Raw genomic sequence first — 19,706 nt, forward strand, 5'->3', positions numbered from 1 at the left:
TGTTTAATAATATTATTTTGTCAATATGAACATTATTATATTATATTATGAGGCTTCAATTTTTTGTCCTTTTTATTTGTGGGTAGGTGGTGATCATTTCTATATTATATTATACTATAGTTTAATTTTACTTTTTGGAAATACTTTTATGTATAACTATTTATTCTTAATTGACTAGAACGTGTTTAATAATATCATTTTGTCAATGTGAACATTATTATATTATATTTTGAGACTTCAATTTTTTGTCCTTTCTATTTTTTGGTAGCTCCAATTAGTAAATATATATAAATAAAAAATGAACGGGCGTAGCAGCTCGCGCGAACGTAGCAGGAAACACCCGACCACTACTCAACGCGGCTCGGCCTGCTCCGGAACCGAAACTGAGAAACGCGCTATCGGGGTCGTATTTCCGATTATTTATTAATCAGGTCGGTGGGTTATTATTATCGGAGACCGCGGCGGCCAGGCTTGACCACCTCGTCGCCGTCGTCCGGTCCGCACTGTACTATATACAAACCCCAGGCGGTGGCACCGCCTCCACCTCCACACCCCACCTCGATCCCCACCTCCACCTCCATCCCCATCCCCCCGAGCCCTACCCAGCAGCGCACGCCACCCGCCGATCCGGGCCATGGACGCCAACTGGCGCCCCACCCAGGGGTCGGATCCCGCCGCCGGGGGCGGGGGCGTTGACCCGAACGCGCCGCCGCCCCCCGCCGGGGGCGACTGGCGCGCCGGGCTCCAGCCCGACGCCCGCGCCAGGATCGTCAACAAGATGTAAGCAGGCCCCCCGATCGATCTGATCCGATTGGGTTCGCTTTCCCCTCCTCTAATCCTATGATTCGATCCTTCGTCCCCCTTTTCGGGTCAATTTTGTCGTCGGTCGATCTGATAGAGCCTCGATCTAGCTAGCGGCGGCAACCTATTCGCCCTCGATCTACGCACAGAGCGCCCAGTTTGTGCGCCCCTCTGTTCTTGATTAGTCGAAATTCCCCGGTAGTCGAATTCACTAATCAGCCTGTAGGGCACCCGCTTCGAATCCATCCACCCAATTTACTTTATTAACCAGACCAGAATTATATCTGACCATTTTTGACACGAGTTTGTTGGCCAAGAGGTGCGAATTTGCCATGCCACAGAATATCATAACCTTTGTTTCACCGCGTACGTAGCTAGGGTAAACCATTTTGTTAGTTTTGTTCCTGAACTAGGGTTCCTCGAATGCTTCCGCAAGGAAATTTTGCATATTATGATTGATGATTGGTTGTCTGTATTGGCTGCGCTGCCTGCTCTCGTTCCACTTTACATCTCAGATGCGGCATGTTTTATTGCGCACAACTGCTGAGAAGCAATGCGTCCCCTGAATTTATTCAAATTCTGCGTGATGCGTGCAGAACGGAAACTCTGAAGAAGCATCTGCCAGCGTCTGCGCCAGACGGAGTGAATGAACTTCAAAAGATCGCCGTGCGATTCGAAGAGAAGATCTATACTGCAGCAACCAATCAGGTTTTTTTTAACCTATCTTCACTGCTTCTCTGAGCAGAGCACACAAATATTAGTTATGGGGTTTTCTTCTAGAAACAGAGTTTATGGTATAATAATACAGTAGAACTGCCTCCAATTGTTGTAGAAGCTATTTTTCCTGGCATGTCTGAGTACCTTTAGCAGTTCCACCTTTATTTTTGTGAAACCTTGGGTGAATTTTTTCCTCCAAGTGCTAAAGTTTTCTTCACCTACTCTTGGGAATACATCCTGATTTTTCTCATGCTTGAGAACAAACAAAAAAATTATGTGCTGCCGGGACTCAAACTATTTGCAGCACATCCCAGTTATTTTTCACATTTAGTGTACATACATAATGTAAGTTAACAAGCTACTATATTTTTAATGTATGTTACATAAATGATAGACCAAAACACTAATCCTAATCTTGGTTATCATCGATCACATGGTGAATCTCGTACGCTTGTACCTTAAGCGTCTGCAGTTACTTACTCTTCCAATTCATGTTTCTATGCCATGTGTCCATGCATCTGAATTTGTTATAGATGAAATAAAAGTATCTTATGTTGGAAGGATAGTACTACCCAAGACCATGGGATTCACAGTGGTATACAATCATTTTTCTCGGACTAAAAATAAAACAAGACCTTGCTTCCTCCTTCCCTCCATTTGAACGGGCTTTATCTGAGTTGCATATACTCCAGTCTGGTAAAAAAAATTCAATTGTATTTGTTTGGTTGGGGTGTATCATACCACCATTTCCATTTTGAATTTCTGTTCGTCTGGCTTATTTGTTGCAAACCTTGGAGCAATCTACAACTCTTCATCATATTGCCTAACTCAGTTATGGTGAATATTTGTTTATTTGATAAAGTTGGGGTACAGTGTCACTATTTTGATTTGGATTTACTGTTCATATCACTTATTCGAGGTGCTGTGTTTTGCTGCTTAGATAGCATTTATTGAATTCAATTGTTAAGAGCGGAGACACCTTCTCTACCATGCTAAACTGCTTGCATCAGAACTGTTGATTGCAAGCCACTATTACTAATTTGGTATAGAACTTTACACCATTTTCTTTTGTATTACTCAGTCTGATTATTTGCGGAAGATTTCTCTGAAAATGCTCTCTATGGAGACGAAGACACAACAGGCTGCTGGAAATGCTCAAGTGATTCCAAATCAAAATAACTCCAGTAAGGTGTCATATACAATAAACTGAGTGTTGCACAATTTATCATCTTTGCTTGAATGTCAATATTTTATTCCATCAAGTGCTGAGATTATGTGCTTTATTGCATTACATCACCCTCCCCTCTCCGGCATAATGTATGAGAATTTCACATCTAGCTTGTGTCGTGTGTGCGTATTTATTGAACCCAGAGCGACACGGTAAGTGCCTCAGTTCAGTGGTCAGACCACCGGTTCGGCGGTTCAATCTGTTGGTTCAGATACTCCCTCCGATCCTAAATAGTCTGCGTATAACTTTTTGTGGTTTTTTCCTATTTAGTCTGCGCCTCAGCCAAAACAAGCACTACTTTCCTAATCTACCCTCCTCCTTCGTTTCCTAGCAATTACTCCTCTGCATGCATGCAGAGAGGAGATTGGGCGCGTGTGGGGTGGAATGAGTAGAACGAAGCAGGGGGAGGAACGAACCAATCGCTGCATGCTCATTAATCACGCCTGCTTCCCCGTATCTCATGCAGATCACACCAGCTTAAGGGCAAAGTAGTCCAAAATATTCTATCCAAAGGGCTCCTTGGTATTTGGGCTGGGAGTTATGCGCAAAGAAAAGAGGAACGGAGGGAGTATAATATTATTGTATGTTTTTTTAGTATATGGTAGAAACAATGTTAAGTATGAAGATAACAAACAAACAGTTCAGTTAGTTATTCGACTCGGGTAGTCCACCTTGCTACCTTGAAGACAGTCCGAGTCTTTGCACACACAGAATATTTTATTGACCCGTGGTCCAGTGTCAGTTTGGGTTCTTCAACCTGGTTTTCCAAACAGCAGGTTGATCGGCTAAACAGCCTTCACTGTGAACTAGATTGGAACAGGCTTGGTTCGGGTTTATTCTGGTCAGACTAGCGCTCTGGTCGGTTTTAACAACGATGCATGTGTTAGCAGTAGCATTGAAAAGGTTCACTTTTTAAGTTGAGCTATTGCAAAAGTTCACTTTTCAACCTTGAACTTTGAAACTTGGTTGTTTTTAACTGTGAACTACCAACCCCCACTCCCTGATGGCCTCTTGTTGGCATTAGTGGTCGCCGACAAGCTAGGAGTTTTGTTGGGGCATCCCCAACGGGAGCATCATCAGCCTCAAGCTGAGTGGACAATAAAATGCCATCTATGCCGACAGGCTCGTTCATCATGTTGAGATATGATTGCTCACTACATATACGCAAACATGAAACTAATGAGCATTGCATCGACACCATCATTCAAATTTTCAAACTTTGCATTGAATTTTATTAATATAGCAAAAACAAAAGAATGAAAAATAAAAAATATACATTTCGGGCGTGTAGTCAAACACCTCGTGGGCATCGTCCATATCGATGTCTTCACCGGTGGTGGTGCGGTGAAGAATGCCGGTGGGGTCGCAGTGAAGGAGGCTGGCGGTGGCATGGCCATTGTCGCCCTCGGCTTGTTCGCTGCTGCCCGGCATGGCGTCTCCATTCTCTCCCACGATGCCGGCAGGGACGGGACACGAGCTTAGCGGTGCTCCTGCCCTGGGTGTCGCCGCCGGCTGAGGGTGCGGGGGGGGGGGGGGCTGCTCGGGCGGGGAACGGAGCAGTTTATTGCGCCCACTATTGGGGAGGGTATTGGGAGAGGGGATGTTGGAGCAGTATTTTTGGCCCAACTCCCTTGATATATAGAATGGGGATGGGAAAGGGGAGCTGTTGGAGATGCTGACGTGGCATCATCTTACACACCAAAGCAGCAATTTAAGAAAGAAAATATAAAATTTGAGAACATTAGGATAAAATAATAATCATATAATGGGTTTAAAGGAAATTCAGGGAAACATTTTTTCAGGCTGAATATTTGAAAAGACGTGTATATATTTTTTAGGGAACTCAAAAAAGTTTATCTGGACTGGCTATTAAACAACTTAGCAACATGTCATCATTTGACTATTGAATCCTTCTGAATTTTCAAAATAATTAAGGTTTTACAAAAATATATGTTATAATTTTTCCTTTTTTATTTCAAGGATAACCTTTTATAGTTAAGTTGCTGAGGTATATAGTGATGCCGTAAGTCTAGCATCTACCTTCTGAGTAAGCAGAATACCACATGTGATGGTAAAATGAATGGGTTGGCAAGTAAAACTTCTGCAACTACTCAGATGCGATCTTCTTCTCAGCTTGCCTAAAAGAACTAACTGTTAGCTGCTAAATCAGTTGGTCAGCTCTCAGCTGTACTTATGTTGACTGTCGTCTTAATGAAAAGATATGCCAACACTTATTTGCATGTTCTCTAGTCTAAAGCAAATCACGTTGCCTGCCCTTTAATTGCTTTAGTACATGTATTTTTTTCTAGTGGAGAACGCAAAATGTCTTAATTTTATCTGTAAGATGCTGCTTTCAGCGCTTTGTGTGCCTGTTACTGTTCCACAAGAAGTATTTGTTCACAAGATATTTTCATAACGTACGGTACCTTTTCTGAAACAGCCCCTGGACTTCCTTCAGAAGGCAGTAATCAAGCACAGCCATCAGCAATTCCCTTGATGTCTCAGCAACAGGCCCGGCAACCAAATACTACATCTGTACAGGCTTCTTCACTCACTAATATTGGACAGAACTTGCCAGGTGTCAACCAAACATCAACGATGCAGAATGTGTCTGTCATGCCACAGAACACAATGAATAATGGCTTGGCGCAAGGTACTTCACAAGATATTTATGCTGCACAGAGGCAAATGGCAGGAAGGCAGCAACAGCAACAATCACAGCAATTAATTTATCAGCAGCAGCAAATGCTGATGAAGCAGAAATTGCAGCAGAATTCACTCATGCAACCGCATATTCAGCAGCAGCAATCTTTGTTGCAGCCAACACAGATGCAATCTACACAGCAATCCATGATGCAGATGTCATCTGGCCTTCACCCTGTGCAGTCTACCGTTCCACAGACACAGCCAATGTCCAGGCAGTCAGTTACTCAGAGTGGTATTCAACAAAATCAATTGAATTCCGTACAACAATCTGTTCCATCATTACTCCAGCAACCTCAGCAATCTGTTGGGAGGCAGCAACAACAAGCACAGCCGTCCATGCATCAACAGCCTTCTCTGCAGCGTCAGCAGCCCAATATTCCTTTACAGCAGCAGCAGCAGCAGCAGCAACAGTTGATGGGACAACAACCAAATTTAGAGCGAAATCAGCTAATTGGTCAACAGAATGGTGCTGTGGAGATGCAGCAGCAACAGAGGCTACCAGCTCAGTCAAATAATCTTTTGAATGTGCAGCAAACACAGCAGCAGATGTTGAACCAGCAGTCTATGCCTTTGCATCAGCCACAACAATTGGGCTCTCAGGCAAACATGTCAAGTTTACAGCAGCAGCAACAAAATCAACAGCAGCAGCGGATGCATATGCTGCAGATGAAAGCTCAGCAAACACAGCAACAACAGCATGCTCAGCAGTCACCAATGGGTTTGATGCAACCTCAGTCCCAAAACAACCAACTTCAGCAATCGCAACAACATCTTATGTCGCAGTTCCAGTCCCAGCCTAATCAACTACAACAGCAATTAGGGATGCAGCAGCAATCCTCCATGCAGCAAAGACTTCAAACTTCAGGAGGCATGCTCTTGCAACAAAATAACATGGATCAACAAAAGCAATTTATTCAGGCACAGAGGGGCCTTCAAGAAGTTTCCTCTAGTAGTAAGTTTTCACATATACTTTCATTGTAGATCCATCGTATGCTCTTATTGTTCTCCCTCTTCTTTTTCTCCGTATTCTTATGTTTATCTTTCTATTGTGACCTTACTTTCCTTCTGCAGTCTAAACTAGCTAATCGATCTGGACTCGTTATTTTTGCCTTACACACGTAGAGAAGTTCAGGGGAAAATGCGTGTTGCCCATCAAGACCCTCCATGCCCATACTTTTCTTGCCAACAGTTACATTTTGGACCATAATACAATGTCTTTATTAGACTACAACCTGGATTCTTGTATCCTAACTCTTACTGAACCATAAGGGCACTCCAGTGCATTGTATCTTGTGTTGTATCATATGCATTACCTATATCTTAGTGGTGTATCTAATGGAGCTTCCATTTAATATATTCTGTGACAGAAAAAGAATAATTATCTTGTCTTACCTGATAAGAACTGTATCCAGATAAGATACAATATCTCTCTTTTTCCCTTACTTTTGGCATCAAGCCAACCAAGCTCTATATATTGCGATGTTTAGTGATCTAGTACACTGTAATCATCATGTTGACTAAACTGACCATGTTGATCTTCTGTGACTTTTGTTCACCGCATTCGGTTTTCTTATTTGTTGAAATTTTCTGGAAATGCTACTGTGCAATATTCATGATGACTAAAGCTGACCATATGGATCTTCTGTGATTGTTCGATTTGGTTCAAAAGTATCCCAATTGCCCCTGCATTCCATCCTATAATGTGTTTGTAGCTTGTTATTTGTTGGCTTGTTCATTGTATCCTGGTACTCCTTGACAACCTTGCTTTTTATGCAGCATCTGCGGACTCTACCACTCAAACAGGCCTTGCAGGTGCAGGTGATTGGCAAGAGGAGATCTATCAAATGGTAAGACATGATACTGATATAATCCTTTTTAGCAATTCCCTTTTTGGAACATCCTAAAATTCATAGAGAGAGGCCCCTAGAACAAAGCTTGAGATTGCTGATCTTTTTTAGAGCATCAGGGAGCTACAAAGGCCTCCCTGGTTCCATTATCAAAAGAAACAAGATTGTAACAAAGTCTTTGCTGTTTAAAAGTGAGGGCACAAAATTAAAAAAAAAAGCCAAGGCTAAAAGCAGCTAGGGGTGGAGGATCATCTCAAAGTTCAGAAGGCTAGAACGTAACTAGGAGAAGGCGTTAATTTAGGCGGTGGAGCCACACAACAATTACAGAGAAGAGGTTGTTGCGGCAATGCAAGCCAAAGGTGTGAGCTCAATCTTCGACCTCTTCAGCGGCGATTGATTTGGCGAAGTTGTCAGCTCCAGAGGCGTCACAGGGCTGATAGCCATGGCCTTCAGCTCCCAGTGTGGCAGTCCAGCAGCAGGCGACTTAGCGCTCCTTGGTGGCGAAGGTAAAGCTGCCCTATTACCCGGAGCACCGGAGAGAGAAAGTTTTGCCAACAGAGATTATCAATCGTACTTGCCAGGTCTGTTTTGCCCCTACACACCTAAAGAAGAGGTGATGCACACTCTCAGGTTCAGAACAGAATAAGCAATCAGGGTTCTTGTCAATCCCCCTTTTCAAGAGATTGTCCTTTGTCATAATTTTATTATTAGCAAAGAGCCACAAAAAGACATGAACTCTAGGGGGAGATTTCCCTGATCTAGATTGTTAGAAGATGAAACAACATGCCGTTGTATGTTGGGGCCTTTTACTTTTGTTCTTAATGTTGCCCATCTCCTTTTCTTTTGGTCTGTGTTCCAACAAATTCTTCTTCTTGAACTGGAACCAGAATTCATACAGCACAATAGTCTAGTGTGTAGATGCACTACATTCTGGCATTCTTCTTATAAGATATTCCCTCCGTCCCAAAATAAGTGTCACTGATTTAGTACAAATTTAGTAAGTGACACTTATTTTCGGACGAAGGGAGCATATATTATATGTATATATATACCGTATTCCGTAGTCTGTATCAATGTGGAGTATGGAGCATACAACCATACAGAGTATCTAGATATAGCAAAGCCTCAAGGCAGTTAGCAATCTTTATTAAATGATCTTATTTAATGGGCATCATAGTTTCTTATTTTGTTTTAGATTTGTATGCTTTGAAAAGCTACTTGAAATATCTTGCCAGTGCCATATTTGCTGGCTTATTGACAAACCATGGTCTATTAGCTTTTCTTTTATCATCTCTATATAGCTTCTGCACCAAGTTTATATGTATGTGGTCTTTGTTATCGACAGATTAAGAGCTTGAAGGACCAATACTTTGCAGAACTCAGTGATTTGTCCAATAAGATATCTATGAAGCTACAACATGTTGACAGCATTATACCACCTCAAAAGCCATCTGAGCAGTATGATAGAATGAAGAACTTCAAAAATATGTTGGACCGCATATTACAACTGCTGCAAATTAGCAAAAGTACTATCCAACCTGCTATGAGGGACAAAGTTCCTCAATACGAGAAACAGATTATCAGTATCTTAAGTTCACAAAGAAGGAAGCCAGTGCAGCCACAAATACAGCAACAGTTCCAGCCACCTGCAGGACAAGCTCCTAATTCCAGCATTTTACAGCAGCAACAGACTTCCCAGAGTTTGCAGCAGCATGATAGTCATACTAATCCTCAAGCAAGTTTGTCAAGTATGAGCACTGGATTACAGTCCTCTGGTGTAGCTGGTATGCAGCATGTCCCTGTGCCTCCAACAACAAACTTCAGTGCCCCCACACAGCAAAATGGTGCAAACATACAGCATCAGGCTGTCTCTAATATGGAGGCTGCTCAAGGAGGCAATTTGAATTCTTTGCAGCATGGTTCGGTGAGTGGCGCATTACAACAGGGAAACACTGGGCTGATGCAGGGAACAATGAATACACAACTGCAGACAAGTAGTGGCATGCTATCTCATAACTCAATGAGCACGATGCAACCTAATGGTAACTCCATGCAAGCAAATGCAAGTTCATTACAGCAGCTGAAGCAGCAACAGCAGGATCATCATATGATGCAGAGCCAGCAAATGAAGCGTCAGATGTTTCAGCAGTACCAGCAAAAGCAACAAATGCTTCAACAACAGTTCCCAATACAGCAACAGTCACAGAAACAGCAGCAAGTACAGATGCAGGTTCCACAGCTTCATGCTGGAAATGATGTTAATGAGTCAAAGGCTAGACAAGGAACTGCAGTGAAACCTGGAATTTATCAACAGCACTTGGGCCAACGCAGTAACTACTATCATCCGCAGTTGAAACAGGGTGGTGCTTTCCCAATTTCGTCGCCACAAAACCTCCAACAATCATCTCCACAAATTTCACACCATTCTCCTCAGGTTGATCAGCACAACCTGTTGCCATCTCAAGTCAAGACTGGGACACCATTGAATTCAGCTAACTCACCATATGTTCCATCGCCATCCCCATCTGTTGCCCCCTCTCCTATACCAGTGGATTCAGACAAACAACACTCCAATATATCATCACTTACTAATACTGGGCAGACTGGACATCAGCAAACCTCCCTAGCGCCCCAGACACAATCGATTGCTGTGAATACACCAGGAATATCAGCATCACCCTTACTAGCAGAATTTACAAGTGTGGATGGAAATCAGGCTAACATGCCAACTCAAGTTCCAACCAAATCAAATGCAGCAGAAAGGCCTATGGACCGCTTACTGAAAGCAGTAAGTGTCTTGCCATTTTATGTTTACTGTCTGTAATTTTTTGTTCTTAATCAGTTTTGTTCTGAATGTATTGTAGAACTTGACTATTTTCAAATTTAGCCAAACTATTCTGAAGCATACTGACTTAAAAAAATGATGGCCAAGAATGGGAATTTGATTATAGGAGTTAGATATATCATGCTCTTTTCTGGTCCACATCAATTAGTTCATATGATAAGAATGGTGCATAATCATTTTCGTCCTCACCATCTGAAGATTCTAAAGCATGTGTAACATGAAAAATACACTTCACTTCGGTCAATTAGTATTTCAGATGATAGCAATGCTGCCTATCCATGTCCATTCTTGCTATCCTAATATTTGAAAGCATGTGTAGCAAGAATTGAACTGGTTTCATTACTAGAGAATCCAGATTTGTTGTCCGGCAGCCTGTCCTGCTGTTGTAGTAGTACATAAGAAGCCATTTGCATGATTCAGTTTAATGCTGTAAATTAGTTCATACTATTCTAATTATTATTTGTTGCCTATTTTATATTCAATGTCATGTCACATGCAGTTGCGAACAACACAGCGCGAGTCTCTTAATGCTGCAGTTAGCGACATTCGATCTGTTGTCAGCATGATGGACAGGATTGCTGGGTCAGCACCCGGTAATGGTTCGAGAACTGCTGTTGGTGAAGATTTAGTTGCTATGACAAAGTGCCGGTTACAAGCCAGGAATTTCATAGCAAATGATGGAAGTGGTGCATCGAAGAAAATGAAGCGTGATATAAGTGCCATGCCTCTTAACGTGTCATCAGCTGGAAGTGTCGACGATAGCTTCAAGCAAACATTTAGTGTAGATACCCCTGATCTACAGTCAACCGCAACCTCGCGTGCCAAGCGGCGAAAAATTGAGGTATGTTAAGATTATCTGTTGAGAAATGAAGAGAAGATTATTTGAACCAGTGGTTATACTTCAAGTAGTGGTTATTTATTTATTTACCCTTTCCATAGAAGGGAATGTAATAGTTCCTTTGACTCAGATGTTGTTAATTGTTGGCTGCCTTGCATTTACACTGGCATTTGATTCATCTTTGTGCAGGTAAATCATGCTCTCTTGGAGGAGATCGAGGAGATAAACCAAGGGCTCATAGATACGACGCTCCGTGTATGCGAGGATGATGATGAGTCACCCGCTGCCACATCTGAAGGGACAGTCATCAAATGCACATATACTGCTGTGGCTGTTAGTCCGAGCTTGAAGTCCATGTTGGCGTCTGCACAGACGGTAAGTTTTCGAAAGAAAGCACGCATACTCGATGTTGTGGACATCTGCTCATTTCCTCTTGTTGAAATGTGGCAGAGTCCGATTATGCCGCTGAGGTTGCTTGTCCCTGCTGGCTACCCTAAATGCTCCCCGGTGCTCCTCGACAAGTTTCTGGACGAACAAAGGTCTGTAGCCACTCTGCTCACTCATTATTTGCCAAAGTTGTTTAGGTGAAGATTGAACTAACTATGTTGTGCATCAGAAACTCGGACGACCTGTCTAGCAAAGCAAAGTCAAAATTTGGCGTATTGCTGCGGGGCCTAGAGGAGCCCATGTCACTGCGAGAAATCGCAAGGACGTGGGATGCTTGCGCGCGCGGAGCCATTGCGGAGTATGCCCAGAAGAGTGGTGGAGGAAGCTTCAGTTCGAGTTATGGTCGCTGGGAGACCTGTGTAGTGTAGGTGCTTGATCCGTCTATTATGGTTTGTCCTTGAATTATGTATAAATTATATATGTCCCGGCTAGAGGCATGAACATGCTCAGACGGCAACTTTCACCAAAATAAAAAAATGATGACCTAATCAAAATAAATAAATGTTGTATGAATGGAACTTTGGTTAGATGTTCTTATAGGCTGATGCTTATTTTGTTTCACATTGTCGGAATTCGAAGAATGTACTCCCTCTGTTCTAGAATATAAGTTGCATTGATTTTTGTGCAAGCCAACCATTTAAAAGTTTGAACAAGATTATAAAATAAAATAACAACAGCTATAATACCTAATAGATAAAATATGAAAGTATTTTTCATGATGAATCAAATGATATAAATTTTGTATTATGGTTATTGATATATTTTTCTAAATACTTGTCAAACATGCATTCGAGAAAAAACAAAAACACCTTATAAAGGAACGGATGGGTATTTCTTTTCCACCAGAATGTAAAGTGTAGTGACAAACAAAAAAAATCATTATCATGTGGACACGCACAACCCAATTTTTTTAAAAATTATCTTTGTTAACAGAAGTATTCAACTTTGTACTAGCACTAGAAACACTTATTTTAAGGCGGAGGAAGTATATTTTAAGAAAAAATATATTATTTTCTCTAAGAAAGAATGAAATGGCTCGGCTTTTTTTTAGAAGACACTGCCTTTTGGTACGTATGTGACATAGCGGCAACTCAGCTTGCAACTAGCTACTACCGTAACCGTTGGAGTTTTTTTTCTCTGAGAACGCAGTACAGACGCAGGTGTTCAGATATACGTGTATACATTTATTTCTATGTTTTTTTAAGAACACAGTACAGATGCAGCTGTTCAGATATATGCGTATATACTTATCCTTATGAACACACACACATATACCCTATCTTTATGCTTTGCCGATAGACAACACTCCACAAATTGTATTTCATTTTATTTTAGTTTTCTCTCTTTTATTTCCTCTGCTTCTTTTATTCTCTTTTATTGTCTTTCCTTTTCTTTCCTTTCTTCTCTTCTCTTTTCTCCCTCCACCCCCCCACCCCCACACTCTTTGCCGCCCTTTTTTCCATCCCTTTCTCTCCTCACATGTTTGTTGATCTTTTTGTTCGTTGTTTTACTTCTTAATGTCTCATGAGATTTTGATAAGTGCTGCCAAGATGAAGATGAGTGATAGCATTAGGGGGGAGGGGGGGGGGGGGGGGGGTTCAATAGCTCCTTTCAACAAATTAACCAACAAAGAGTGCCATCAAATTGAGCTGGGTAAGATTTCACCTACATTTTGGTACCCTGAAAGGAACCTGTGGTAAATACGAGTAGAGCTGCTGAGGTTGCGTGGCAGGTAGAAGTTGGTGTTTGAACTCAAAGAAATGGAGGCACACCTTCATATGTTACATACGGACGCTTCTTAATACCAGTTGACCTCAAACCTCAACAACGTGTTTGGCTACATTTAGGAAAAGGAATGGGAATTTCGTAACCCTTAAATTCTCACTACCTACCACTATTTCCACCAATCAAACATGCCTCGGAAAAACACAAATAAAGAAGGAGCGATGGCGAGACCAGACCACACCCCAGAGTGATTATGCCTTGTACAATGCAAAGGCGCTTAGCAAAACAAACCATTTTTTTCTTAAACAGCGATGCTTATTTCTATACACTGTATACTTAGTTAAGCATGTACCCTCTGACAAAAACATTGATGGTTAAAAAAACAAGTTCATTTTTTTAAGAGGATCCATGTTCATTTTTCTAAGCACATTCGCTAAGCCCCTTGCATTGTAAGGCCCAGGGTGCTAAACGAAGCCACTAGCGCAAAGCGCAACGGCTTACGGTAGCAGAAACCTAGCTAGAGTTAAAGATTGGCATGGGATTTTCCATAAAAAAAGAGATTGGCATGAGATTTTCCCTCGAAAAAAGAGAGATTCGCATGGGATTAGGGCTTTTGGTAGTAGAAAGCCAGGAACCTAGCTAGACTTGAGTTTTTTTTGAGACAATCTCGCGAAGCTTTTATTCAAATGGTCATAATGTTTACAGGTACAAAACAAAGATCACCGGGGTGGCCTAACCAAACATGGCGGCCCACCCCTAAATTCAAACCTCGCTTCGCTAGATCGTGAGCTTCGAAATTCGAGCTCCTAAATTCATGGACAAAGCTACAAACCAAAAGCGTACTGCTGTGATCGATAATTTCATTTATAATGGCTCCGTAGCTCGCCATGTTCCTCTTCTTGATGTCGTCCACTGGCACCTTGCAGTCAGATGCAACATGTATCCTTTGCAGATTCAAATCATCAGCTAGGGCTAGCGCCTCCCTGATAGCCAAAACTTCCAGAGTTGGGGGATCATAGACCCCTCTGATAACCAGAGATGAAGCCCCCTGGAAAATACCCTCATGGTCACGGCATATAGCAGCTATAGCCCCTCCTCGTCTGTTCCCGGCCACCGATGCATCAACGTTTATCTTGTAGAGCATATCTCGAGGCTGCAACCATCTGTTTGGGCGGACTAGAGTGGCCCGTCCGGTACTGTCCGTAGGTTTACAAATGGACCCCAAATCGGATATGTATGAGAGGATGAACATATTTGTTGACGCTGGAGGCCATCTACGAGGATACCTATCAGAAATCTAGACTTAAGTGGTTTCCGAAAGGCCGGACTGGGCGGGTAAGTGTTGCCATCTTGTTTGTTATCCATTTTAGCCGGGCCGAGCGCCCATCAAGCCCACGTCGTTATCTCAGTCAGCCCAATCTCACTGCTAGTGTATTCCTCCCCCGTGCTCTCTCGCCTGTTCGTTTCACCCGAGGTGCGCGTCTTCTTCCCCAAATCCAGAAGCCGGCGATGACGGGGCTGGCCACCGGCGGGAGCAATGCTTCGGGCGCCCAGTGCGCCGGGGCTGAGCTCAGGGACCCCACCGCGCGTCGGGCGCACGCCGTCACGCAGTTGCGCTGCCGGGCGGGCGCGCGGTCGCGGCCGCGACGGCCCGGCGGCACCGAGTAAAGGTAGCGGTCCTGCTCATCGACCCCATCGCCTCTACATTTTCTATGCTTTACTGCTCTGTCGTGCACTAGATCAACATCTCAGCTGTGCCCATTTCACGATTTTACACTGATCGATTTGTAGGGAATATAGTTGCCAAGTTGCTGGGTCTATAGGGTCGAGGGACGAGAATCGTTGGTGACCAATATAGTTGCCAAGTTCCGCCTCTGTTGTGCCCATTTCACGATTTTACACCGATCGATTAGCAGGGAATATCGAGGGGTATGTTAATGATATAATCAGATTCAATCTTAAGCCATATTTCACTGCTCACAAGGAGACGCGCCCTCCCCCGCTCCGGTGGCATCGGTGGTCGATGGAGGGGGACCCCCGACGCCGGGGCTGCCGGGATGCGGTTCGGAGGGGTCGACCCCGGCCAGTGTGGGCTCGTCCGCTGAGGCGGGAGGGCGTGGTGAGCGTGCTTGGGGCGGTCGGTTCTGGCTCCTCGGGGCGGCAGCCGAGGAGGAATCTGATGGAGAGGGCGGGCCTCAGGGCGGCGCCGCCAGCCCAGGGAGAGGGACGGGCGCCGAGGATGGGTTGGCTATGCCCAGGGGCTCGGGGGTGGGGGCGGACAGGGAGGCCATGGGGGCCGATGGGGATCTCAGCGGGAGAGAGAGACGTGATGTGCGGGGACGGGAAGACCCATGGAGGGAAGAAGGGTGGAGGCAGAGGGGGCGAGCAAGCTTCAGGGGGTGGATGCCGGTGCGTCGGAGGAAGAGCTGCACTTCCAGATAGCTCCCGGCGCAGGCGGCGTAGGAGGGATCGGGAGGCACGATGGCTCCGGGCTCAAATCTGCGGTGGTCCGGGGAGCGGTGTGCTTCTGGGGAGGGGGTCGGTCGTGTGGGTCAGAGGCCGCCAGGGTGGTGTAGAGGATCGACAGGGGGGGTCCCTGGCCGGTGGGGGGTGCGCGCCGCCGGTGCTCTCCAGCTTGAAGTTTCCGCCGTTGGGCCGTCTTGGTGGGCTTGCGACGGAGGGTGAGATGGGTCGTGCGGGGGTGGACCATGGGAGTGGGCCAGCAGGTAGGCCTAGCCCTACTTTAGCCTTCAGCTTCACGGAGTTGGTGGCCCGGGCCTTGCCTCCCCAGCTCTTGGTCCTGTTGGGTGCATCGTCCTAGCGCCGAAGCCCAGGCAGGGCGCACTACGTATAAAGCGCTGGTGGTGGCTGCCTAGGGCGGATCTAGTTTCCGCATTAGGGTTTCCTGCCGCACCTAGAGACATCAGGAGGTGGGGGTGCACAATGAGGTTCATTTTGGCGGCGGCGGTGCCTCGTCTGGTGGAGAAGGCGGTGGGGATGGAGATGCAGAGCCATGGCCGAAACAAGCGGCCGTGCGAGGAGCTCCATGTCTCAGAGCAGGGGATCAGGCAGGAAAGAGATCTCCGGGCCAAGTTGTCGACTTGCAGGGAGACACAGTCGGTGGCTGGACGGGGTTCGGGGGAGGCTCGTGACTCGTGGTCGCGCTCTCGACGCTTGGCATCCCGGGGGAGGGAGTCATACACGGAGGGTTCTTTGCCTCTCCCACCACCTCCGCCGGGCCTCCCCCATCCAAGGCCATCAAAGGATGCAGAATTGGCAGGGGGCGGGGGCGTCGTGTCAGTGGGGTGGTGAGGGAGACTGACGCGGTTGGAAGGGGGAGATTGGATCTGAGAGACCAGCCAGGCGGGCGCGGCCGCGGGGGATCAGCTGTGTGGCATAAACTTCTTGGCATCGGCTTCACTGAGTTTGTAGAAGGGACACCACTCGACATGGTGGCTGACATTGGTGTCGATACCATGGTTCCCGTACTCGCCGTAGTAGATATGGCCCTCATGGCCGGGCTTTGCGCCACCTTTGACGGGTTGCTCGGCACGGTTAACGATCGAGTTAATGGAGCAGAACATGTAGATGATCCAGATGTACATGTGATTACGTATTACGTGATATAAATAATGATTATAATAACTATCAAATAAATATAACATGGTGAAGTGGGGAGGGGAGGGGGGCAAATGCCCCTGTCTACCCCATAATAGTGTTAATGTTTTTTTTTTGCGAGAGAAATTTTCAATCTATTCGTTAACCCGTCAACCTGTCATGGCCAAAGGCCATCGGAGATCTGGCAGATCTGCGGCGGCGCCGATGGGAGGAGGAAGGATACTTTTCTTAATAGCGTTGATGTTATGTCCTACAAATCACATTTCTATTGTCTAGGTGTATCATTGCACAACAATTATATGAGCATTACACTACATTGCATGCAAACAAAGTACCACCTAGTTCATGAAACATTTCTTTAGCCATTTCTTTCATTTTGCATTATCATTTCAAGGTAGCTAGGTTCTCAACACTTTGCAAGAAAAATATACTCTGATCGGAAAAATGTGTCGTGATAGTCCATCCCCCCTCCCCCCCAAAAAATCCTCCATATTTTTGTGCGTCAACCCGCACACTGTCGTGAGTCACAACTACACCCCGCACTCTGCTCTTGCTCGATGTGTTCCGCTACCGAACTCCCTCTCTTTGCTTCGCTCTCCCCCTCTCTACTCTGGCACCGAGCTCCGCTCGCCTCATCGTCGTGCTCCTCTCGGCTCATCACGCTCATCCCCTCCACATTCCCTCGGCTCGTCACACACCTTTTGGTCCAAGCTGGCGGCAAATTGTCGGATCCGGCGTCGGCGAGGCCGCATCCGGTGGCAGCGAGGCTGGACGTGCCGGATCTGGTTGCTGTCAGGCAGGATGGCGCCAGCTGAGAGACCGCCAGGCGGGCGCCAGCTGGGGGCCGCGGGGGATCGGGTGGTGACTTGTCGGAGGTGCTATGCTTCAAATGCGGGAGGAAGGGCCACTACCAAATCGGATGTTAATTTGACCTGCTATGTTTTGTGTGCAAGCAAGAGGGGCATACATCAGGGCAGTGTCCTTCTCGGCAGGCTAAGCCTGAGCTGGTCATGTATGGGTTCGGCGTCAAAAGGCCAGGGCTTTTATGCGTTGGAGGGAGGAGTTGAGGAGGAGGTGCATATCCCTGCCAATGCTGCATCTTTGGTCATTACCGAAGGGGAGGCAACAGAGGAGTCCTTGAGAGCGGATTTGAATGACATGTGGGACTCGGAGTGGGACTGGCAGGTCACGGAGGTGCGCAAGAATTGTTTTTCAGTCGTGTATCCCTCCAAGGATGTGATGCGCATGGCCAAGAAAAGCGGCACGTTCAACTTGCCTATCAGCGAGCACAAGGCCGAGGTTGGTGAGCCCTTTAGCGAGCCCCGTGCCGTTTCCCAGCTGCAGGAGGGATGGGTGCTGGTGTACGGGACCCCTGATAAGCTGCGCCAAGCTCCGTTGATCAGGGAATTCCTCCGGGTGGTCGGCAAGGTGGTGACAATCAATGATCTGTCAATTGTGAGGCCTGACATGGGGGCATCCGTGGAGCATCGGTTCGGGCCAAGATTTGGTGCAGGGACCCGACCTTGATGAAGGGCACTTATGAGGTTTTCAGGGCTCAAAACGGGTTTCTGATGCGTGTGGAACTCGAGACTGGAGGCCCCCTTGCTCCACCAGCTCCTCCTCAATCTCCTCCGGCAGTCCCTCCATCGGATGAGGAACAAAACGGTGGGGAGGAATCGGCGCCTAGTCTGACGACCGCGGACTGGGATGCGGCCGGCGCCAAGGCCAAATCTTTTGCAACGACAACTGCGGTCAGCAGGACGGCCGCCGGGGCTTCAAGAGGGTTGGGCCGTCAGGTTACCCTGTCTGTTGCTGATCAGGTCATGGGTGGGAAATCCCCTGTGCGGGTGCGGTCGGGGGATGTCCGGCCGCCGCCGGTGGACACGCCGCGTATGTTAAGAAGGGAGATGGGCTCGGTGCCGCTTGAAGTTGATCAGTATGGTTCCAATCTATCTGGCGCGGGCCAGCTTCGCGAGGTCTCGGATGATGGCTCTACTAAGGTGGCGGGCGAGGCCGGGTCCTTACTAGCAGGCAAAGGTGGGCTGCGGGCGGTCGGCTCAGGCATTACCATGGTTGAATCACCCATCCCAAGCGCGACGCCGACTCCTAGCTCCAAGACCCCATGCTCCTCCCCGCGTTGCGCTCCGCGGCGTCTATCGCGATCAACACCGGGGAGGTGGCCCAGCCCAAGACAGCGGACATTGCCCCGACACAGCTCCTGGATCGCTTTGAGGGAGAAGATTTCCTGGACAACATGATGACGATTGAGGACAATGTGGTTGCCACTACTAGAAAAAGGCCTGCTAGTGGCGCACCTGTTTTGGCTACTAATGGCGCATTACAGGTGCGCAACTAGCATCACGCCATTAGAATTTTTTACTAATGGCGCACCTATTAGTATCTGGTATACTAATGGTGCACCATGCAGTGCGCCATTAGTATATCCCACGGTGCGCCATTAGCAGTGGCGCACCACATACACGGTGCATCATTAATGTCTATATCATCTATAGCCCTTTTTCCTAGTAGTGTGCCTTTGAGGCGGTCAGAAACAACGAGGAGCAGCATGAGGAGGTGTCTCCAAGGCGGAAGAAGGGCATCTCTACATCTCTGGTTTGCGCTGCACGATCTAGTGCCAGGGCCGCAAGCACCAAGGCATCCAAGATGATGGACAAGGCGATGAAGCTCAAGGCTGGCAGGTCTCTCCCAGGTATAATATCAAAGCCCACTACTCGATCTATGTCATCTTTTAAGGTTCTTGCGTTGACCTCTAATGCACACGTGTTGAGAGTGGCCAAGGATAGCAATGTGGTTTTGGGATCCAAGGAGCGATCCCCTCTAGAGGTGCTAGATTCGTTTTGGGCTAAGGAGGCAGCCCAAGCAAGCATCGCCGAGGCCATTGCACGGAGGGATATGACACATGTGGTGGCGGCT

The 19,706-nt window shown here is 46.4% G+C and overlaps 1 protein-coding gene across 1 annotated transcript; it reads left to right on the forward strand.

Moving 5' to 3' along the window:
- The first annotated feature begins 466 nt into the window (after nucleotides 1–466).
- On the forward strand, nucleotides 467–11,966 carry LOC123149702 (mediator of RNA polymerase II transcription subunit 15a). Its single transcript, XM_044569410.1, has 10 exons — nucleotides 467–780; nucleotides 1,398–1,509; nucleotides 2,600–2,702; nucleotides 5,187–6,404; nucleotides 7,229–7,299; nucleotides 8,645–10,087; nucleotides 10,644–10,985; nucleotides 11,172–11,357; nucleotides 11,433–11,521; nucleotides 11,599–11,966. The coding sequence occupies exons 1-10, from the start codon at nucleotides 635–637 to the stop codon at nucleotides 11,795–11,797; spliced, it is 3,909 nt and encodes a 1,302-aa protein (XP_044425345.1). The 5' UTR covers nucleotides 467–634; the 3' UTR covers nucleotides 11,798–11,966.
- Nucleotides 11,967–19,706: the final 7,740 nt, after the last annotated feature.

The sequence above is a fragment of the Triticum aestivum genome, chromosome 7A, assembly GCF_018294505.1.
Source record: "Triticum aestivum cultivar Chinese Spring chromosome 7A, IWGSC CS RefSeq v2.1, whole genome shotgun sequence".
Classification (NCBI taxonomy): Eukaryota; Viridiplantae; Streptophyta; class Magnoliopsida; order Poales; family Poaceae; genus Triticum; species Triticum aestivum.